Below are 24,910 nucleotides of genomic sequence, written 5' to 3'. Positions count from 1 at the left end.
ATGAAAAGAAATTTAAAGTCACATTAAACAGCTACTTCAAAACTGAACCTCTGGGACCCCAGCATGCCTCACACACACTCATTCTTATCAGGTGTCTTGGAGCAGGTTAGAAAAAAATATTGTGTGCCCTGTTATCCTATTATATTAGGTTCTCACCTTCCAGGGTTATCATGTTTTGCTTCCTGAGCTTATGCCACACGCTGGCTCCTAAGTCAAGTGAACAACTACTCTTTTCAAAAAAAGACACAAAAGACAGTGTTACCTTCTTATCTCATCCAGTCAGCCAGCCCCGGCCTGCCCTTCCCGAATAACTCAGTTACCGTGAACCCACCTTCACCCTGTTGACCGGGCCAGTGTTCTCTCGCCAAGGAAAAGCTGACTTTACAACATGAAATGGGTCATACCAGGTCTGAGCCCTGTTGCTTTCAAAAACTAAATGCTCCGATAGATGATATTCAAATGGCATTCTTTCATGTTTTGGCATAGTACCTGGAAGACAGTGGGACATCTAGAGTTGTATGCTAAACACACAGACCACATCTTAAGCCAGAAAGCAAATTGTCACAGAAGGAATTAGACTCACTTCCATCACTAGAAGTCAAAGAACACACCCCACTGATGGATAACAGACCTCAAGAAGGCATGAATACAAATGACAGGTCAAGAGATATGTCACCGTATATATCCAGAACAAGTGAAAGCAGGGGCTCAAAGGCAGGACATTCTGATACGTACTACAACATGGATGAACCTTGAAGACGTGATGCTGAGTGAAGTAAGTCAGGCACAAAAGGACAAGGATTCCACTTACATGAGGTACTTAGAATAGGAGAATTCATAGAGGCTCAAAGTACAATGGAGGTCACCAGAGGCTGAAGAGTTATTGTCTAATGAGCATACAGCTTCTGTTTATAATGATGAAAAAGTTCTGGAAATGCATAATGTTGATGGTTGTATAACACTGTTAATGTACTTAGTGCCACTGAATTTTATGCTTAAAAATGGTTAAAATGGTAAATTTTATGCTATGTATAGTGTACCATACACACACATACAAAGTATGTTATTAGTATATTCCTCCAGCCAAGGCTTCTAAGATAATCTAAGAGGATTTATTTCATAGTAAATTTCACAATTTGGTATTCCACAATAGCAAATCTTTTCAAAACATCATTGTAGCTTGGCAGAATGCTACATGAGGTATTACCAAATCTTACAAATGAGCAACAGTGAAGGAAATTTAACTTAATTTTCAATTATATCAAGCAAAGAGATAGTCCACTGGAAGAAATTAGAACAATATCATTTACTAAAAGGCTTTCTATCTGCTAGGTACTGTACCAGGTGGTACTGTATACATTATTTAATTTGGTCTTTGTAACAGCTCTATGGGGTAGCATTATTATAAGAGATTGATTAAAACAAGTAAAATACTAGTGAATAAAAAACTACAATGTTGTGCTGGCATGAAAAAAATGAATGAACAGAGTTGCAGAATGATCACGAGCTTTAGGTGAGACAAAACTTACAGTCTGTTCCTAACCAGGTTGATTTTGCTGGAAAAAAAAAATTCCCTAGAGAATTATAACAAGTCCCAGAGACCCAATACCGGAGGGAAAAGAAAATGAACAGATGCCAACCCCAAGATGACCCAGAAGTTGGAATTATCAAAGACTTTATTTTTTAAATTTTTTTGAGACACACTTTCACTCTGTTGCCCAGGTTGGAGTGCAGTGGCATGATCTCAGCTCACTGCAACCTCCGCCACCCGGGTTCAAGTGATCCTCATGCCTCAGCCTCCCCAGTAGCTGGGATTACGGGCTGCACCACCACACCCAGCTGATTTTTGTATTTTTAGTAGAGATGGGGTTTCACCACGTTAGCCAGGCTGGTCTTGAACTCCTGACCTCAGGTGATCCGCCCACCTCGGCCACCCAAAGTGCTGGGACTACAGGCGTGAGCCACCGCGCCCAGCCAAAGACTTTAAAGGAGCTATTACAATCATCGGCTATGAAGCAAAGGTGAATGGTCTCGAATGGAAAGATGAGCGCTCTCAGAGAAAATAGGGAACCTGAAGACATATCAACAGAAGGTACACAATCTGAAGAACACAGAGAAAAGACTACTTTAAAATAATGAACAAGCCTAAGGAACCTCTGGGATACTATCAAAAGGTCTAACATTTATACATTGGAGTCCCAAAAAGAGAGGAGAGATTGGTGTTTAAAAAAAGTGAAATAAGATCTGAAAAAAATCCCAAATATGATTAAAAACATAAATGAACACATACAAGAATCTCAACAAACCCCAAATAGGATAATCCCTAAGAAAATAATGTCCAAATGCGTCATCATCAAACTGTTGAAGATAAAAAAATTTTTAAACTTGAAGGAAGACATAAAATAATGACACAATACATGTAAGAGAAGTGTTTGAAATGACTGTCATCGGCAATCATGTAGACCAGAAAAGATTGTGAATCAACATTTGTAAAGTGATGAAAGAAAGGAACTGCCAGCTCAGAAAATTCCCTTCAGAAATGAAGGTGAAATAAAAACATCAGATGAAGAAAAACTAAGAGAATTCATTACCATAAGACTTACTCTAAAAAAAGTACTACAGGAAGTTTTATTTTAGGCTGAAGAGAATGATACCAGAAGGAAACATGGAACTTTAGGAATGAAGGAAGAGCAACAGAAATGGTTTGGATAAATATAACAGACTATTTTTCTTCTTTAAAATATGTATGAGGCGGGGTGCAGTGGTGCACATCGGTAATCCCAGCAGTTTGGGAGGCCAAGGTGGAAGGATCACTTGAGGCCAGGAGTTTGAGACCAGCCTGGGCAACATGGCGAAACCCCATCTCTATTTTTAAAAAGTAAATAAATAAATTAAGTTAAATATGTATGAGTATTGCAAGAAAAAAAGCAGAACATAGTCTAGGTTTTTTCCAATGTATGTACATGTAATATATGACAACTCTAACACAGGGGATGGGGTAGTAAAATCTATATGGTTATAGGACACATTTACTTAAAGTGTTAAAATGTTAACACTATAGTGTGAGTTGTTATGTATGTATATTATATTGTAATCCTTAGAGCTATCACTAAAAATAATACTAAAGATATAGCCAAATAGACAACAGAATTACAATGGAATACTGAATACATATAGACATAGATATAGATATAAACAAAAATATTCAAAAGTGAGGTTAACAGACATTGGAAGATGGAGTGAGGAGGTCTAACCAATATCTAATTGGAGTTTCAGAGGAAAATAAGTGAGAACAGAGAAAGGGCAATATTCAAAAAGATAATGGTTAAGAGTAGACCAGAGTTGTTAATTAAAAAAAAAAAACTTCCCAATATATGGGTTAAAGAAGAAATTATAATGGACATTAGAAAATATTTAGCAATAAGCAATTGCAAAACTATTAACTGTAGCTCCACAAACACTTGTAGAACTCATGAAGGAGACTAACATGTTACAGATCCTGGAAACCCAGTGAAACTCAAGCAGGATAAACACAAGAAATCAACACCTAGAATAATAAAGACAGGAGATAACCTTAAAATCAGCCAGAGCTGGATCACCTAAAAAAAAAAACAAAAAAAAACAAAAAAAAACCAACTGACTAATGACTGACCTCTTAAAGGCAATAATAAATAACAGAAGACAGTGAAATAACGCCTTTAGTGTGCCAAAGAAAATAACTGCCAACCTAAAATTTTTACTTAGTGAAAGTATCTTTCAAAAATGAGGTACTTAAAGATATTTCAAATAACAAGAAAGTTTACTACCAAAGGATATCCTTTAGGCAGAAGAGAAATTGATCTCAGACAGAATCTCTGAGATGCAGAAAGGAATGGAAAGTACAGACATTAGTAATTATAGGAGTAAAGAAATACTGACTATATAAAAAAGTATTAACAATGTCTAAGTAGTGGAGGAAGAAAACAAATTAGAATGAAAAAGTGGACACCAGTAATCTGTAAGTTGGATAACGATGACTAGAGTAAGGTCATGGGATTATACAACAGAAAAGTTAATGGAATAATAAATGTTAGACTTTATACTCGAGTATTAAAATTGATTAACTACTAAATGAGGAGACATAAAGTATATGACTTCTAAGAAGACAAGCAAAGTTGGAATGAGAAAAATAAAACACAGGCCAGAAATTGAGGAAAAAGAAGAGACAAAAACAGAATAAGCAGAAGGCAAAGAATAAGATGGCAGAATTAAATCCAAAAATGTCAGTAGCCACAATAAATATAAATGAACTAAAGTCTTAATTGAAAGACAAAGAATAAATTACTTTCAAAAGCAGCTATATATTATCTACAATGATATACGTAAAAACATAAAGATACAAATTAAAAGTGAAAAGAAGGCTGGGCGCGGTGGCGCATACCTGTAATCTCAGCACTTTGGGAGGCTGAGGTAGGGGGATCACTTGAGTTCAGGAGTTCGAAACCAGCCTGGCCATCATGGTGAAACCCCATTTCTACTAAAAATACAAAAATTAGCTGGGCGTGGTGGTGCACACCTGTAATTCTAGCTACTTGGGAGACTGAGGCAGGAGAATCTCTTAAACCCTGGAGGCAGAGATTGCAGTGAGCTGAGATCGTGCCACTGCGCTCCAGCCTGGGCAACAGGGCAAGACTGTCTCAAAACACAAAAATAAAATAAAAAAATAAAAGTGAAAAAAAGAAAAAGTATGTATTAGGCAAATACTAACCAAAAGAAAGCTTGTACACCTATATAGTAAATACCAGACAAAATAGACTTTAAGATAAAAATCATTATCAAAGTAAAAGAGAATCTCTATAGAATAAAATGTTCAATTCAATGGTAAGACATGCTTTTCTTACTATTTTAATTATTTCATTTTATAAATAGCATAAAAACTTTTTTCTCTTAAAAATGTTTCAATATTTAGTTTCAATAGCTATAAGAGCAAAAAAAAAGACATCTCATAGAAATACATAGATTAAAAAGAAAGATGCACCTCATTAATGACAAAGATTCTCTCCTTGACTAAACTCTAATGAGGCTCCTCTGAACTCTCCTTTCAACTAGGCCCTGAGTTTTGGGCTTCCAAGCTCATCTCTGCATTGTCCAGCTGCACCAAGAATCCCGCTAAGTCAGTTTGCCTACCCTCAAATGTTTGATCACCCTTGATATCTGATCAAACTCCTCATCCTTCCCAGTCCCCCAGGTGATGTCTGATCACACTGAACTGCCTTCAGCAAGAATCCTGTTAGGCCAGTTGAGCCAGAACCCCTACTTCCCTTTGATGTTTCTTCTTAGTAATTTTTCATCTGAGGAAGACATACTTCCAAACTTACATACACTTAGTAACATAGCTTTAATATATATAAAGCAAAACTTGACAGAATCACTAAGAGAAATTATCAAATCTATCATCTTAAATGGAGATTTTAACAACTCTCTCAGCAATTACTAAGATCAAGCAGAAGGAAAAAATTAGTAAGGATATAGAAAATTTGCACAACAAAATTAACAACTTCCTATAATGGATATGTATAGAATATTGCACCCAATAAATATAAAAAATTATTTTCAAATACACGATTCATTTATGAAAGTTGACCCCTGGTAGGTGCTAAAGACAGCCCCAACACATTTCAGGGACCAATATCATAAGGGCCACATTCTCTGATTACAGCCTCATTGAGTTAGATCTCAGCACCAAATGATAGCAAAATAGCTGCATGCTAAAAAGTAAAAATCTTATAAACTATGTGTTAAAGACGAAATGATAATGGACATTAGAAAACATTTAGAAATAAACAATTACAAAACTACTATAACACTTGTGGAACTAAAGTGGTCACTTAGAAATATGCAGACTAAAATGTTTACATTAGCAAAGAAGACTCAACAATTTTAAACTATGTATTAAACTTAAGAAGTCAAAAAAAGAATAGCAAAGAAGTTAAGTGATGCCGGGTGTGGTGGCTCATGCCTGTAATGCCAGCACTTTAGGAGGCTGAGGCAGGCAGATCACTTGAACTCAGGAGTTTGGGAACAGCCTGGGCAACATGGCAAAACTCCATCTCTACAAAAAAATACAAAAATTAGCCAGGTGTGGTGGTGCACTCTTATAGTCCCAGCTACTCGAGAGGCAGAGGTGGGAGGATGGCTTGAGCCCAGGAGGTCAAGGATGCTGTGAGCAGAGATTACGCCACTGAACTCCAGCCTGGGTGACAGAGCCAAACCCTGTCTCAAAAAAAAAAAAAAAAAAAAGTTAAGTGGCTTTTCCCAAAATCATTTGATAAACGGCAGAGCTCAGATTCAAAACCAAATCTCTCTCACTCAAAGGCTATCTTTTTCTTATGACTTATCCAAATAAACAAGTAGGTTTGAGCAAGAAAAGTCTTAGTGGTCTTATAAGACAGAAAAAAAATCTTTCTTAAATTTCTTTTTATTTTTTAATTTTTTTTTTTTTTAATATTAGAGATGAGCTCTCACTATGTCTCAAACTGGTCTCAAACTCCTGGCCCCAAGCAATCTTCCCACCTCAACCTCCCAAAGTGCTGGCAGAAGCCACTGCACCCAGCCAAGAAAAAAAACTCTTAAAGCAGAATTGAAGTTTTCAAGATGGTGTTGCTTAAACTACTAGAAAACTAAAAGTTCAAACATTCAAAATGATGCTGAGCAGGCTGGGCGTGGTGGCTCATGCTTATAATCCCAGCACTTTGGGAGGCCAAGGCAGGTGGATCACCTAGCCAACATGGTGAAACCCCATCTCTACTAAAAATACAAAAAAATTAGCTGGGCACGGTGGCGGGAGCCTATAATCCCAGCTACTTGGGAGGCTGAGGCAGGAGAATCACTTGAACCCAGGAGGCAGAGGTTGCAGTGAGCTGAGATCATCACACCGCTGCACTCCAGCCTGGGGAACAAGAGCGAGACTCCGTCTCAAAAAAAAAAAAAAAAAGATGCTGGGCTATTTATCTGACTTACATGTGTTTGGAGTTATTTTAATTTACTTTTCCTATGTACTGAAACTTGCCTTTCTGAATACTTTCTGGCTTGGTTTACACTGAAGTTAACTTAGTAAAGCTTTTCTAAAAATTATTTTGGGAAATGTGACCTTAGAATCCCGCTGGACCTCAAGCCATTTCTCATCACAACCCACACACATTCAGGTAACTGGATCGCATCCTTATTAACAGTTCTCTTTCTAGTTTAGAGTTTTTGTGCAGTTGTGATTAAATAACAGCGGGTCAGACTGCATTATTCTTTGCCTTCTGTCCCAGTCCAGTGTCATCCAAATAACAAAGCACCCAGCACCACTTGGGCAGGATATGACCGCCTAGAAATTACTTTTTACTGCAGGGGGAAAAAAGATGCTTGGTAATTCTCATCCTTCACTGAAATTGACTTTCAGTTGAAAAGAACTTAAAATAGCCTACTCCTCTCATTTGTCAAGGATACCTAGTCAGGAATTTGTTTCCTTAAACTGTTGATCTAGAAAGTGCCAAGCTACAAATGAAGAGATAATCCTTGTTCCTCAAGCTCCCACCAACAGCAACTGTTTTCTACCCAGCCTATGGCTATCCCTTGTGTCAAAGTTTAATGAGTCATATTAATAACACAATTATAAAATCAAAACAGTCTTTATCTTAAATACTGGAAGTATATCTTAAATACTATCCTTTTTTTCAAGAAAGGAGGGTTATCTATAGCAAGGGTTCCCAACCCCTGGACCACAAACCAGTACTGGTCTGTGGCCTATTGGGAACCGGGCCAAACAGCAGAAGGTGAGTGGCAGGAGAGCAAGCAAAGCTTCATCTGTATTTACAGCCTGCTCCTCATTGTTTGCATTACCGCCTGAGCTCTGCCTCCTGTCAGATCAGCAGTGGCATTAGATCCTCATAAGAGTGTAAATCCTGTTGTGAAGAGCTCATGTGAGGGATCTAGGTTGCTGGCTCCTTGTAAGAATCTAATGCCTGATGATCTCTCACTGTCTCCCATCACCCCCATATAGGACTGCATAGTTGCAAGAAAACAAGCTCTGGGCTCCCACTGATTCTACATTATGGTGAGTTGTATCATTATTTCACTATATATTACAATCTAATAATAATATAAATAAAGTGCACAATAAATATAGTTTGCTTCAAACATCCCAAAACCATCCCCTCCCCCGCCCCAAGTCCAAGGAAAAACTGTCTTCCACAAAACCAGTCCCTCGCGCCAAAAAGGTTGGGGACTGCTGATCTGTAGTATAATATCCCCCAAAAACACAAACACTGCCACAATAGCAAAACTTGCCTTAATCCCTTCTGGGACTTAATATCTATACCTTTTAAGGTTCTTGTCTCAAATTAAATGTCCAAATAATAATCATGAGTAATTCATGATTAATTCATGATTATTATTTGGATAATAATACTCTGTTTTAAACCATTAAATTCACCAGTTTAAGATATTTTTACACACAAACTCTGAAAGCTAGCTCAATGTTTTACCTCAAAACTTTACGTAAAAACAAAACTAGCCGAGATGGCAACAGCAACACCAAAGCTTTTGAATCTCGCCTCTCTACGTATAAAACCAGACACAACAACTAGAGAGCAATATCCAAAACCCAGGAACAATGTGCACAGCAAATCCACGTGACAAAGTATCCTCACCAAATGCAGAACACAAACAGGTGAAGAAAAACCGCCAACGGCCATACAACCTGCATGGTGTCTGTGGCTGGGCAGTGACTGGGCAGGAGAAAGAGAAGAAAGCAACAGGGAATCAGACCTGTGAAAAGGAAAATCCCAAAAGAGCCAACAGGCATTACTCAATAGTAGCTCACACTGGAAGGAATTTTGCCCACTCCAGTAAGGAGTAGGTTTAAGGGGCCCATGGTAAGAAAGTGTGAAGGTGCCCAAACAGTTGTGCACCATGAACTCTTGAAACTGACCTGCCAGGGTTCCCTTCCGAATAGAGCCTCACACCAAGGAGAAATCTCAAGAGACAAAACCAAACTCCTGAAACAGAGGGACAAGAGAGAAAAAGGAAAGAGAAGTCGTGGAGGCGGGGAAGAAATCCAGGAAATCTCAGGAGACAGGAGGCCATCGTTTAAACACTACGTTGAGAACAACTAAGAGGGAGCTCAGTGAAGTTACAAAGCTACCCTGAACCATGTCTCTTTCTAAAAGTTCAGAAAAACTGAGTTCAAATAGAAATGAGCAACAGAAAAGACTCAAGCTCAAATGCAATCCAAATTTCTATAAGAAGTAAGAGAAAAAGAAGCAGAAAAACATCCTTATGAATAACAAATGCAGTCAGGAAGACATGCTCAAAAAAAAAAAAAAATCACAACATGGTGTTTTAAAATGAGGTAGTCCGGGCATGGTGGCTCATGCCTGTAATCCTAGCACTTCGGGAGGCCAAGGCAGATGGATCACCTGAACTCAGGAGATCGAGACCAGTCTGAGCAATATGACAAAATCCTGTCTCTGTTAAAAAATACAAAACATTAGCCGGGCGTGGTGGCCGGCCCCTGTAATCCCAGCTACTCAGGAGGCTGGGGCAGGAGAATTGCTTGAGCCCAGTAGGTGGAGGGTACAGTGAGCCAAGATTGCACACTGCACTCTAGCCTTGGTTACAGAGCCAGACTCTGTCTAAAAAATAAAAATTAAAAAAATGAGGTAAATGGCATTAAGAAAATGATGCATGAGAGAACAAAATAAATCAGAATCCACAAACTCAGATGAGGTAGAGAAGTCAAGTAGCAACTAGAAATAAAATAAAAAGTCATTTCAGAAATAAACAGATAATTAAAAGACACAGAAGACAAAAGAGAAGAAAAAATTAAAATAAAAAGAAGAGGCCAGGCATGGTGGCTGATGCATGTAATACCAGCACTTTGGGAGGCTGAGGTGGAAGGATTGCTTGAGCCCAGGAGTTTGAGACCAGCCTGGGCAAAATAGTGAGACTTCATCTCTACTAAAAATCAAAACAATTAGCCAGGTGTGGTGACATGTGCCTGTTGTCCCCACTACTTGGGTGGCTGAGGTGGGAGCATCACTTCAGCCCAGGAAGTCAAGGCTGCAGTAAGCCAAGATCGTGCCACTGCACTCCAGGCAGTGTGACACAGCAAGACCCCTTCTCAAAAAAAAAAAAAGAGATAAAAATGATTAAAAAGAAAGTGATAAACACTGAAAATGGGTAAAAAGAATTATGTAAAGAAAGATATGAGAAGTTCCTAAAGAATAAAACAAAAGGACACAAAAAATAGTAAAAAGTATAACAGAAAAATTTCCTGAAGTTTAAAAAAAAATTGTGAAACTAGATATTGAAAGCTTCTACCCCATACCTGAGAATACTGACCCACAATGACCAACACCAACAAACAGTCCACTGAAATCACTGGATACTAAAGAACGAGAAAAAGGAAAATCGTCGGGTATTCAGGCAAAAACAACTAATTTTCAAGGGAAAAAAATTAGATTACCATCAGGCTTTTCAATAGCAATACTGTATTCCAAAAGAAAAAAAAATAAAGTATGTGAGCTACTCATGAAAAATAAATGTGAACCAAAGATTTCATATCCAGAAAAATTGACTTTAAAGTATAAAGAGCACTAACAAACTGTTATCAACATGCAAAAACTCAGGGCATATTGTTCCCATGGCCACTTCCTGAAGAATCTAGTTGAGAATGAGCTTGATCAATTCAAATGACTAGAGAGACATGATCACAGAGAGTATTAAACATGTATAGTCACTTGTAGAACTGAGATTAGTTGAGAGCTAAAATGGAAAGAGTACTCTCTATAATGGACATATGTTTCAATAATACAGAAATAGTACAGTATTTTAAAACTAGGGGAGAAACAGGAAAAGCATATATAAATGTTTGGGAGTTTTAAAAACCTATTCTCAGTAATTACACTGGGGATGGTAGCATTAGTATTATTGAGACCATTATGTATGTAACCTGGGATAAAATAAATGAGTGATTATGGACTAGTCTATCATCCCCTGTGTCCTTGAAAACCAGGATTCCTGCTGTGGAAGAAAGGAGATAGATGTAATACAGAAAATGTTAAACTAAAAATCACAAAATGGAAGTTATCAGTGTATACTCATTTTGGCATTTTATCTCAGTCTGTCCACTGCAGAGGCCTAGAAACAATGACCAACCTAATAGCAAAGAGCATACCTAGGGCCTAGACAGGGTCCTCGAAATACTGTATTCCACTACAAGATACTAGAGCTTCTTAAAGAAATGGCTTTAAGGGTGAGGGGTAGGGGAGGGAGCAGATCTTGGCCTTACAAAAAGCAAAGCTATGATGCCATGAAGCCATGAAGGACTACTAGGACTGCAGCACTGCTAGGACTCAGGACAGTTGCTTAAAGCCAGGGATGGGAATCGGTAACGACCGCAAATGGGCACGTGGTTTCTTTTAGGACTGATACATATGTTCTAAAATTAGATTGTGATGATATAGATAAATTTTTGATACAACTCCAAAATAAGTGAGTTGTATCAATGGTCAGCTTTCTAGTTGTGAAACTGTACTACGTAAAAAATATGGAATTATACACTTAGTATGGTGAAACTTACGATATGTAAATTACATCTCAATAAAGCTGTTGGAAAAAAAGATATGCCCAAACCTTCAAAAGGGATCATGGTTTCAGTGTAAAATAAAATATGGCTTGTTTTTGTTTTGTTTTGTTTTGTTTTCTCCCCAGAGACAGGGTCTTACTCTGTCACCCAGACTGGAGTATAATGGTGCCATCACAGCTCACAGAAACCTCAAACTCCTGGGCTCAAGTGATCCTCCCACCTCAGTCTCCTAAGTAGCTAGGACTATGAACACATGCTACCATACCTGGCTAATTTTTTGTATTTTTTGTAGAGATGGGGTCGCTCTCTCTCTTGCCCAGGCTGGTCTTGAACTCCTGGCCTCAAGCAAACATCCTGCTTCAGCTTCCCAAAGTGCTGGGATTATGGGCATGAGCCACCATGCCTGGCCATAAAATATATTTAAATCCATGAGTTCATGAAGACTTTTTTAAATCCAGTGATTACACAAATCTACATTTGTGGCAAAATTGTACAGAACTAAATATATACACAGACACACAAATGAATAATATAAAACTGGTGAAATCAGACAAAAACAAGTGGGTCATATGAATGCTCAATTTTCCAGCTGTGAAACCATACTATAGTTATATAAGATGGTACCATTGGAGGAATCTGGGTGAAAGGTACACCAGATCTCTCTGTATTATTTCTTATACTGCATGAGAACATATAATTATCTTAAGATGAAATATTTAATCAAAAAATACTCTAACTGGTCACCTTTGAAGAACAGTAGGGAACCAATTCATTATCTTAAAAGCTAGTAAAGAATCAAGCACTTATCCTATCTTTCCTGTATGACCTGCAACAATGGTTAAGAAATAGTAGATGATGGAACTATCTCTTTATGAAAGTATCTCCATTAATAAATGAAAAAGATTAGATTATCACCATCTAATATGGTTTGGCTGAGTCCCCATCCAAATCTCATCTTGAATTATAGCTCCCATAATCCCCACCTGTCATGGGAGGGACTCAGTGGGAGGTAACTGAATCATGGGAGCAGGTTTTCCTGTGCTGTTGTCATGATAGTAAAAAAGTCTCACGACATCTGATGGTTTTATAAAGGGCAGTTCCCCTGCACAAACTCTCTTGCCTGCCACCACGTAAAACGTGCCTTTGTTCCTCCTTCACCTTCAGCCATGATTACGAGGCCTCTCCAGTCATGTGGAACTGTGAGTCCATTAAACCTCTTTTTCTTTATAAATTACCCAATCTTGGGTATGTCTTTATCAGCAGCACGAGAAGAGACTAATACACCATCTTATGGCCCCCAATGGATTAATGGATTAGGCACTAAGCATCAACAGCCGCTAACTTCATAAAAAGAAGAAGCACCAGACATCAGGTGCCTCATGGGGAAAGAACCCACCAATTATCTGATGTCTTACTGTAGGGTTCAAACCTGAGTCTGATCACACCTCGGGATCCAGCTACCAATTTGCAGGAAATACAGAGGACAGAGAGAACAGATGAACTGCCCCATGACAGGGCATTCAGCAAAATCCAGACTGTAGGAAAGTCTCCAGGCTAAATGTCCTAGATTCTTCAAAGATAAATCACTGTAGGAAAAACTAGGGGGTAAGGGGAAGCAACGCAATGAAAGGGAAACCTGTAGAAGAGTCTTAAAAGACACAAATTTCCTTTAAATTGACAAGATTAAACTTTGCATGTACACCTGGGTAATAATATTATAAAGAAATGCAAAGAAGTGTCTGCTTTGAGAAGCAGGGTACTGGCTACTTTAGGGACAGAGAGGGGTGATGATTAGGATGTGGCACCTGGATGGGGCTGCTAGGGTAGGCAGAAAAATTCTAATTCTGGACCTGGGTAATGCTTACAGGTACGTTCACTTTAGGATAACTCAGTAAGCTGTACATTTGTGTTGTGTGATTTTCTGTATTTGTCTTACCAAAAAAAGAAGATTTTTTTTTAAAAAGGAGAATTTATCTCACTTTTATAACCTGTCATAAATAGAATGCAACACTTAAAATAATTACATGAAAATAAGCAATATTATTAACTAGCTGTGGTAGCCTGAGAACACTTCCAAGGCCTCTTCCATGTTAAAATGGAGAGTAACAAGTGTAGTCAAGTGTTAAGGATATGCTAGCACTCAAACTTGACTCATGTCTCTCTTTTTAACTTAATCAAGTCTTGAAAGACACCTAAAAGGAAAGTGCTTTCTCACTATGTGATTCAGTGAGATTGGAGGCTTGCCAATCTACCACCCAAAATCATCTCCCCTACTGCTCAAATTTACCTCGTAGGCCAGCTCACATCTTACTCTTCTGGAGACACTGGGTTACATAAAAAAAAGGTCTGGTGCAGTGAATAAAGGTAAGTCAGGCCTTATGAGGAGGATGAAAAAACAAAAACTTAGCTCTTCCTGATCATCGACACATTTATGTTACTTGTTCAGCCCTTTCTAAATAAGCTTAAAAGGTTTGCTTTTCCATTATGAGCATTTAAGCAAGTGACGAACACTATACCCCAGTGAGAGCCGCTTGTCCTCATCCTAGTTACAAGCACACACCTTACTATGTACTCAACAGGCACCTTCAGAGCCTAGCAATGACCCACCTCTGACTTCATACCTAATGTGTTTGGAGGTTCTCAAGTGACAAGAGGCCCTGCATATTTGAAAATGCAAATTACAAAAATAAGCACAAACGCCCACCCTCACCTGAACTCAGTATCTTAAAATGAGGCACATGTCCCAAGTTGCTGGCTCACCAACACCAGCCTAAACTGACCTCAAAGCCCTTTAAAAAAAAAAAGTAGGGAGGAATATCAGATTACATATTAGACTTACAAACTTGTAAGGAGCAAAGAAAGCTGTGAAATTCGAATGGAGCTCAATCACATTTTTCAAACATTTATCTAAAACACATATTAAAAAGTGGCTCAATTCACCTATATATGATCTGAAAGCAAGTCTTGTTTTACCTCACCGTTTCCCCCACATTTTTCTACATTAGTTTTAAGAGAAAGCAAACATAAGCCAGGACAGTTTAGTTTTTCTTGCAAGGCTGCTCACAAGAGAGGACAGAGTGAGGCCCACCCACAAAGATGAAGTGCAGACAGGAACTAAATGGCAACTTGCATTAAAAAGGAAGATGAGGGCTGGATTCCTTTGTCTTCAATGCCTCTGGCTTCATCAGCCTCCCTTGAGTGGGCAGATCCCTGTTTCCTTCCCTCTCTCACCATCTCCTATCCCTTCTGCATTCTCTACCCTCTTTGTTTTGTGAACCCTCAACTTCCCAGCTTACCCTCACTCCTTCCCTTGTTCTTATATTTTCAAGAGACACGTAAGCAAGCAAATACTCAAACATACACAAACCTGCTAAAATGTCTGGAACAAGAATCCCAAGTTCCACTCATCACAAAGCTGCTTGTGGAAGTCTACTCCACTGTTTGTTTCCATGATGTCTGAGAAAAACACACCTCATCTGCATTCCCTGGATCCTCCATATGGGAGGGTACACCCCTGCATGTAAAGAACCAGTTCACCACCTCCATTTTTTATGAACATTCAGAACAAAGGGCTCCTTTCTTGAATGCTACTCTGATTCCATGAATTCAAAAATGTTTAAGGAAGCTCTATCTCCACACCAGCACCTGAGGAGATGGAGACTTTTAGAATAGAATTTTAAAATGTTCTCATTGAGCCCTCCATTCTAGAAATGGCTATAAGTAAATGAAACTCAGAAGTGTGGAGCCTACTGAGCTCTACCTAGCAACACTGTGTGTTCCTTGGCACACAAGACAGAAGCTCAAGCCAGGTCCAGCACTTCCTCAGATACCATCTTGTCCCATTTTCCTTAAGATAAGGTGTCCTGATCCATGGGCCTATTATTTGGGGTCAATCCTCAGCAGGAGAATGGTTAGGTGTTACAGGGAGAGGAAGGTGACATGTGTGGTTTGGATTTTTCACCCAAACCCTTTTCAATGAGCCTTAGAGAAATACAGGAGCCTGTTGAAACATTACTTACTGCCTGTTGAATATTGGTCTTCACTTGCTCACTCAACATGCCTTCAAAGACAAAGGAGTCGCCAAACTTCTCAGCCTATAAGGAAGGTAGGAAATAAAAATCCAGAAAAGGTTGTAGTAATGTGTTCTATGTGTGCCATTTTCTCTCCACACTATTAAAGTGATTCCTCTTGTCCAATTGAACTTGAGTCTTTCTTATGACTTCCCAGAGGACTCAGAATTGACCTAAAAGTCTCTGGCTTCCTCTTAAAACAAGTTAATGTCACTTACAGAGACCATTTTCATTTAAGACTCACTTAGCTGATAAGAATGCAGACTGAACAAGATTCGCTTTTGAGAACGTGACTGTTCCTGAAAGAAATACATTTCCCCAAGTATCACAAATGACTCTGGGAAATAGTATTCTGTACATGTGAGATTATATAATCAAGCTTTGTCCTTTGTCCTGAATCTAGCTAAACGAATTAAATGGCACTGTTTGCTCATATTCTGACACATTCTAGTTCCACTAAGGGGTCAAATGTGCTTACAAATCTCAACTGGCCAATTCAAGCACCAAATGGAAATATGTAATGATTTTATTTAACATTAGTGTCTCAATTCTTCATCCACCTGATTATTTTTGTTGCATGTAACCCTATTCTGAAAATGAGGTCGTTTGTCCCTTGGTAACCATGACTCTCCTCCTACATTTGTGAGTGTTCTTATTCATCTCCTAAAATATGTGGGCTCTTGTTTCAGCCACTGCAACACTGCTGCTCCCCAGAGCTCTGCCCTTGGCTCTCTGCAATTCTACTACACCAGTGGCTGTCAGGCTCTGTGCAGTTGAGATTATGTAATCAGCTGGTTAAAACTACATACTGCTGCTCCCCAACACCAGAGAGTCTCATCCTGGGGGTCTAGGGTGAGGCCAAGGAGTCTGTATGTGTAAATAGCACACAGCTAGTTGTCCTAATACAGGTAGTTCAAGAGATGCACTCTGAGATACACTGATCGATTCTTGTTGATGGACAACTTTCAATCTCATCAAATTAACTATAGCCAGTACTCCAAATGACTCTCAAATCTCTACCTCTAGTGCTGTCCTGTTCCTACTACATGAAATTAACTGAGTACTGGATCCTTATATTGCAGATCTTACAAGCATCTCCAACTCCTTTCCCAGAGTGGAGGCTACCATCTTTTCTTCACCCCTAATCTTCTTCCTGCATTCCCTGTGACACTGCCATGACTAACTACCTAAGCCATTTATTTATTCAACAAACATGTATCAAACACCTATCATGTGCCCAGTTTGGGGCTACATTAGGGGACATAAGGTCAATATCAGATAACCATGGCCCTTATCCTTATTGTGCTTAAGTGTGGGAGCACAGAAAAAAATCAAGCCAAACAACGAATGGAAGAAAATAATTATAACTTTACTACACCTTGTAAGGTAGAGTGTCATGAAAAACTTTCTTGAGAAAGTGACATTTAAGCTGAGATGACTCAAGAATGAGAAGGAGCCAACCATGCATAAGGGGGATAAACAAGAGGACTGCGAATTCCAAGCGGAGAGAAAATACAGGCCAAGTTCTTGAGGTGGGAAAGAATGTTGAGTTTTCAAGGAATAGAAACAAAACCAGCAGGGCTAGAACATAGTATACAAGAGGAGCATGATATAAAGTAAAGCTGGAGAGATGGGAAAAGAGTGCCATTAAAAAAATAGAGCATTTTGTCCAAGGCAGTTCTTGGTCCTTTTTGAGCTCCTTGGCAGTATGGTGAAGCTTAAGAACCCCCTTCTCAGAATAAAATGTTTAAATGCATAAAATAAAATCAATTAAAAAAATAAAATAAAATAAATAGTATTATGAAGAAAAGTCACTATATCAAAACATTAATAAACAAATCAGTGCTATAGTATTAAATATGCTCTTCATTAATATATTAAATAAGATCTAGTGGCAGGTCTCATAATTATCATATTTCAAAGTGGGGATGAATGCAAACAATATTTCAACATCTCTGCAACAACAAAAATATGATTAAAAATGTCTGTGATTTCTACTGGTAACAAAGTTAGAGGTACTGCTACTACTGCTGTGGTTTGTTGTTTGCATTATAATTGAAGAAAATACTACATTTTGGCTCAAGGGTAGTAAATAACCAGATATATTAGGCTGCTGCAAAAGTAATCGCGGTCTTTAACATTAAAAGTAATGACAAAACCGTAATTACTTTTGTACCAACTTATAACTTCTCCCTATCCATGTTTTTAGATGCCCTAAATTCTGCTTATTCTATCTAATCTTCATGGAGAACCCTGGTTCTTTAGAAGTCTTCTAAGTAAACTATTGAGGAACCTGAGCTGAGAGTATCTCTGTGAAACCAAAAGGAAAAGGACTTCTGCTTATTACGAATGTGTACAAAAACGGTTTTGGTTTTTTTTTTTTTTTTTTTTTTTTGAGACAGAGTCTTACTCTGTCACCCAGGCTGGAGTGCAGTGGCCCGATCTCGGCTCACTGCAACCTCCGCCTCCCGGGTTCACGCCATTCTCCTGCCTCAGCCTCCCAAGTAACTGGGACTACGGGTGCCCGCCACCATGCCTGGCTAATTTTTTGTACTTTTAGTAGAGACGGGGTTTCACCGTGTTAGCCAGGATGGTCTCGATCGCCTGACCTTGTGATCCGCCCACCTCGGCCTCCCAACGTGCTGGGATTACAGGCGTGAGCCACTGCGCCCGGCCCAAAAAAGGTTTCTAACCACTTTATATATTTGAGAAAATTCCAAAGAAATGTGACAATGCAAAACCAAATTTGAAAGTTGTTTTACTTTAAACATTCACTCTCAAATTATTCATTTAATAATAATTTACAAAAAGACATTTGGGGTCTTAAAAAAAAAGAATAGGGACCCCACAAACTGAAGACAAGAGTAAAGGTTTTTTTTGAGAGAAAACTGGAAAGCATATAAAATAAGTATATTTCAGAAACTGACATAAACATTCATAGACTAGAAAGCTTTCCTCTTCCTATTCCCATTTAGGACAACATTCACTTTCAGAACCTTGCTCTGTGATTCAGTGACCACCAGATGATGTCCGGAACTGCCATAGCACAGCATGTGTCAGTTGTCAAGGTGTTGGAATAAAGTCACGAAAATGAAAAGCTGCACCTCTGCATTTATCATTTAAAAAATATGAAATGCTTCTGGAAAAAAACAAACTGCAACTTACTGAGAAGAAAAGTGGTCTTACTTTACATGCCATCTGTTATCTCAAAAAGCCTTAGTGGACAGTGGTATTCTCTGACACATTAAGCATTAACACAATATAGCATAATAGTTATAGCACATATTCTGAGGTCAAACTGGCCAGGCTGGAATCCCAGCTCTACCACCAACTAGCTGTGTGATGTGGGGCAAATAACTTTTCTAATTCTCAGTATGCCACCTGAAAAATAACCTGCCTCATGGGGTTGCTGTGAGAAATTAAGATGAAATATATACAATAAAATGCTTCCCACAGTTCTACCACAGAATGCGGTAAAAGTGGTCAGTCAATCTTAGCTGCTATTAAAGCATTCTTAAAAGTTCTGGAAAAGAACAAGTTCTCCCTCCTTTCCCCAATCCCATTACCTCTGTCAAATAGCCAGTTGAGTTCACAAACTTCTCAAATTCAGCATTACTGACTTCATAGGCATCCATATAAAAGGCATCAATAGTAACTCTCCTCGCAGGTGCTTCCCCATCCTGCTTTATCTGAGGATCATCTGTGCCCATTGTAAATACTCCAGCAGGGATGGGGACCATCTACAATGAAAGGTGAAACACAAGAAGTCATGCATCACAGCCAAGGTGTACCTGTGTAGGGGTAAAGTTCCTAGCACCCAGGAAGCACGCAATAGTTAGTAAATCTTCACCACGGTAATAAGTGTAAAATTAGGAAAAATCTCTCTATACCCCAAAGAAGGTGAATCACGAGTCTCAAAAAGAAGTGAAAATTCTTTAAGAAGGTAATCTCCTTAATCAAACCACTACTTGATACAAATCTGTACCTGCATTGGAAACAGATCTGGAATAACAGTCACCAAGCCGCTAATAGCTAGAATGCAGAGGTAGGGAGAATATTCCACTTTTCTTTTTTTTTTTGAGGCAGGTTCTCACTCTTTTGCCCAGTCTGGGGTGCAGTGGCATGATCAGGGCTCACTACAGCATTGACTTCCCAGACTCAAGAGATCCCCCCACCTCAGTCTCTCAAACAGCTGGAGTACAGACATGTGCCACCATGCCCAACTAATTTTTTTTTTTTTTTTTTGAGACGGAGTCTTGCTCTGTCGCCCAGGCTGGAGTACAGTGGCACGATCACGGCTCACTGCAACCTCCACCTCCCAGGTCCAAGTGATTCTCCTGCCTCAGCCTCCTAAGTAGCTGGGATTACAGGCGCCCACCACCATGCCCGGCTAATTTTTGTATTTTTAGCAGAGACAGAGTTTCACCAAGTTGGCCAGGTTGGTCTTGAACTCCTGACCTCAGGTGGTCCACCCGCCTCAGCCTCCTAAAGTGCTAGGATTACAGGCGTGAGCCACTGCGCCCGGCCTAGCTAATTTTTTTTTAAGTGATGAGGTCTCACTGTGTTGCCAAGGTTGGTCTCCAACTCCTGCACTCAAGTGATCCTCCCACCTCGGCCTTCCAAACTGCTGGGATTATGAGCCATCGTGCTCAGCCCCACTTTTTTCTTTATATATTTTTTATTCGCATACGCTTTTGTTTCTTTTGAATTGTTTTTAAAAGCACATGTAAAAATGCAATCTATAATATCTTTAAATAACCACTGCATGAATTTTGGCCTCCAACAATCATGAAAACGGCTTACCTCACTAAAATAGAAAGTTTTAAAGTTTACTAAGGGGCTATGTTTGTATAATTCCTTATAAAAACCCTAATTGCAATGACTTTGTTCCTATCTACCTTCCCACATGAACTCTAAATTCCAAGAAGACAGCAACTGGGGCTGCCTTATTCACAGCTCTATTCCCAACACTGAGCACAGGATCTGAGGATCACACTGAAAATTTTCAGTTAAAAAATGCAGGTCCATACTCAACATCATGAGTCATTAGGGAAATGCAAATCAAAACTATAATGAGGTTCCACTTCATGATCACTAGCATGGCTATAACAAAAAAGACACAATAACAAGTGCTGATGAGGATGTGAAGAAATTGGAACCCTCATATATTGCTGGTAGGAATGTAAAATAGTTCAGCTGCTTTGGAAAACAGTCTGGCAGTTTCTCAAAAAGCTAAACAAAGAGTTATATGACCCTGCAGTTCTCCTAGGTATATACCCAAGAGAAATAAAAACATATGTCCATGTAAAAACTTGTACAAAAACATTCATAGCAGCATTATTCATAACAGCCAAAAAGCAGAAACAATCCAAATGTATATCAGCTGGTGAATAAGTAAACAAAATTTGGTATATCTATAAAATGGAATAATATTCAGACATAAATAAGTATTGGTTCATGCTACAACATGCGTAAACCTTGAAAATACTATACTAAGTGAAAGAATCCAATCACAAAGGGCCACATATTGTATGAATCTATTCATATGAAATGTCCAGAATAGGCAAATCTAAAGAGACACAAAGTAGATTAGTGGTTGCCAGAGGCTAGGGGGAGGCAGGAATGGGGAATGATTGCTAATGGGCATAGAGTTTCTGCTTGAGATGATGAAGTATTCTGGAACTAGGCAGTGATAGTTGTAACACCTCATAACTATATTAAAAACCACTGAATTGTACATGTTAAAAGAGTGTATTGCATGCTATATGAATTCTATCTCAACTTTTTTCAAAAACCACAGGCCTTCAACCATACCATCTGTCAGAAATACACTCTTTACAGACACAATGTCTTATTTTCAAATCATCGGAGTGAGTTAATTAATAGACTCCTCAGCAGCTTAGGAATTGTCAAGTCCCTAATCTATAAACAAGAGTTCAATATCACAGAATAAAATGGATCATAAGAAACTACTTATAAACAATTATATATCTACAAATTTGATAACCTTGAAAAAAATGGATAAATTCCTGGAAACATACAGCCTACCAAGACTGAATCAAGAAGAAGTAGAAAATCTGAACAGACTGATAACAAATAAGGAAATTGAATAAATAATTTTAAAAATCGGCCAGGCACAGTGGCTCACGCCTGTAATCCTAGCACTTTGGGAGGCCGAGGCAGGTGGATCACCTGAGGTCAAGAGTTTCAGGCCAGCCTGGACAACACGGTGAAACCCCGTCTCTACTAAAAATACAAAAAATTAGCTGGGTGTGGTGGCACGCACCTGTAATCCCAGCTACTTGGGAGGCTGAGGCAGGAGAATCACTGGAACCCAGGAGGCAGAGGTTGCAGTGAGCTGAGATTGCGCCACTGTACTCCAGCCTGGGTGACACAGCAAGACTCCGTTTCAAATAATAATAATAATAATAATAATAATAATAATTTTCCATCAAGAAAAGCCCAGAACCAGATGGCTTCATGGCAGAATTCTAATTTAAAGAAGAACTAATACCAATCCTTCTCAAATTCTTCCAAAAAATTGAAGAAGAGGAAACACTTCCAAACTCATTTTACCAGCATTACACTGACACCAAAGCCAGACAAGAATACTACTAGAAGAAAAAAAAATACAGGCCAATATCCCTAATGAACATAGATGCAAACATTCTAACAAAATACTAGCTAAGTGAATTCAACAGCACATTAAAGGGATCATATACCAAAATTAAGTGGGGTTTATCCCTAGGATCAAAGGATGGTTCAACATATGCAAACCTACAAATGTGATATACCATGTTAGCAGAATGAAGGACAAAACCAAATGTTCACATCAATATATGCAAAGGCATTGATAAAATTCAACATCTTTTCATGAGAAAAACTCTTGACAAGTTAGGCATTGAAGGAATGTACCTTAACATAAGCCATATATGAAAAGCCCACAGCTAACATTATACTCAATGGGGAAAAATTGAAAGCTTTTCCTCTTAGATTCAGAACAAGCCAAGGATGCATACTCTTGCCACTTCTATTCCATATGATACCGGACGTCCTAGACAGAGCAGTTAGGCAAGAGAAAGAAATAAACAGCATCCAAGCTGGAAACAAAGACGTTATGTTGTCCCTGATTGTAGATGCCATGTTTTTTTTTGGGTTTTTTTTTTTTGAGACGGAGTCTTACTGTGTTGCCCAGGCTGGAGTGCAGTGGTACGATCTCGGCTCACTGCAAACTCTGCCTCCCGGGCTCATGCCATTCTCCCGCCTCAGCCTCCCGAGTAGCTGGGGCAACGGGCACCCGCCACCACACCAGGCTAATATATATACATTTTTTTATATATATATGTATTTTTAGTAGAGACGGGGTTTCACCGTGTTAGCCAGGATGGTCTCAATCTCCTGACCTCAGGTGATCCACCCGCCTCAGCCTCCCAAAGTGCTGGGATTACAGGCATGAGCTACTGCACCTAGCCACCATTTCTTTATACTAATGACAAACTATCTGAAAAAGATATTAAGAAATTAATCCCAGGCCGGGATTCAATGTAATTTCTATCAAACGTAATTCCTATCAAATGTAATTCTTATCAAAATTCCAATGTCATTTTTCAAGGAAATAGAAAAAAAAATCCTAAAATTTGTACAGAACCACAAAAGATCCCAAAGAGCCAAAGCAATTTTGAGCAAAAAGAACAAAGGTGGAGTACCACACTACCTGACTGCAAAATATACTACAAACCTAATCAAATGGCATGGTACTGGCATAAAAGCTAACACAAAAACCAGTGGAACAGGATAGAGAGCCCAGAAATAAACTCATGCATTTACCATCATCTGATTTTCAACAAAAGCACCAAGAACACACAATGGAGAAAGGACAATCTTTCAATAAACGGTATTAGGAAAACTGAATATCCACATGTAGAAGAATGAAATTAGATCCTTATCTCACAGCATATACAAAAATCAACTCAAACTGTATTAAAGACTTAAATGTACGGTCTGAAACTGTAAAACTACTAGAAGAAAACATTGGGAAAAGAAGCTCCATGACATAGACCTGGCAAAGATTTCTTGGACTGGACCCCAAAAGCATAGGCAACAAAAGCAAAAACAAACAAATCAGATTGCATCAAACCAAAAGCCTAATGTATGGCAAAGGAAACAACAGAGTGAAGAGATATCCCAGAATGAGGGAAAATCTTTGCAAACCATGCATCTTATATGGGGTTAATATTCAAAATATATAAGGAATTCAACCCAATAGCAAGAAAACAAAGAACTCAATTTAAAAATGGGCAAAGGACCCGAATAGACATTGCTCAAAAGACATACAAATGGCCAACAGATATAAGAAAAAATGCTCTTCATAACTAATCACCAGGAAAATGAAAATTAAAACCACAATGGGCTATCTCCTCACACCTGTTAGAATAGCTATCATCAAAAAGATGAAAGATAACAAGTGTTGGAGAAGGTGTAGAGAAAAAGGAACCCTACTGCAGTTGGTGAGAATGTAAATTAATACAGTGATTATGGAAAACAATATGGAGGTTCCTCAGAAATCTGCAAACAGAATTACCATATGATCCAGCTATCCCACTTCTGGGTATATGGCCAAAGGAAATAAAACCAGTATGCTGAAAAAATATCTACACTCCCAAATTCATGGCAGCATTATTCACAATAGCTAAGATACAGAAGCAACCTAGATGTCCCTTATCAGATAAATGGATAAAGAAAATGTATATATATGTGTGTGTGTGTGTGTGTATATATATATATATATATGTCAGAATAATTTTTACCCTTAAAAAGAAAACTCGGCCAAGTGTGGTGGCTCACGCCTGTAATCCCAGCACTTTGGGAGGCCGAAGCAAGGGGATCATGAGGTCAGGAGATCAAGACCATCCTGACTAACACGGTGAAACCCCGTCTCCACTAAAAATACAAAAAATTAGCCGGGCGTGGTGGCAGGTGCCTGTAGTCCCAGCTACTCAGGAGGCTGAGGCAGGAGAATGGCGTGAACCCAGGAGGCAGAGCTTGCAGTGAGCCGAGATGGCACCACTGCATTCCAGCCTGGGCGACAGAGCTAGACTCCATCTCAAAAGAAAAAAAAAGAAGAAAACTCTGTCATTTATGACAGCATGGATGAACCTAGCGGACAGTATGCTATGTGAAATGAGCCAAGCACAAAATGACAAATGCCTTGATGATCTCACTCATA

The 24,910-nt window shown here is 38.8% G+C and overlaps 1 protein-coding gene across 2 annotated transcripts in view; it reads right to left on the bottom strand.

Annotated features, from left to right (window-relative positions):
* SUMF1 (sulfatase modifying factor 1) overlaps nucleotides 1–24,910 on the bottom strand; it is a 106,405-nt gene that overhangs the window by 72,452 nt on the left and 9,043 nt on the right. For both annotated transcript variants that reach the window (XM_002813496.5, XM_002813497.6), the window contains exons 2-3: nucleotides 19,251–19,424; nucleotides 15,634–15,708 (exon numbers count right to left, since the gene is read on the bottom strand). In XM_002813496.5, the coding sequence (XP_002813542.3) occupies nucleotides 15,634–15,708; nucleotides 19,251–19,424 (249 nt within the window). The remainder of the gene's footprint in view (nucleotides 1–15,633; nucleotides 15,709–19,250; nucleotides 19,425–24,910) is intronic.

The sequence above is a fragment of the Pongo abelii genome, chromosome 2 (genome assembly GCF_028885655.2).
Source record: "Pongo abelii isolate AG06213 chromosome 2, NHGRI_mPonAbe1-v2.0_pri, whole genome shotgun sequence".
NCBI lineage: Eukaryota > Metazoa > Chordata > Mammalia > Primates > Hominidae > Pongo > Pongo abelii.
This window is presented reverse-complemented; position numbering and strand designations above follow the sequence as displayed.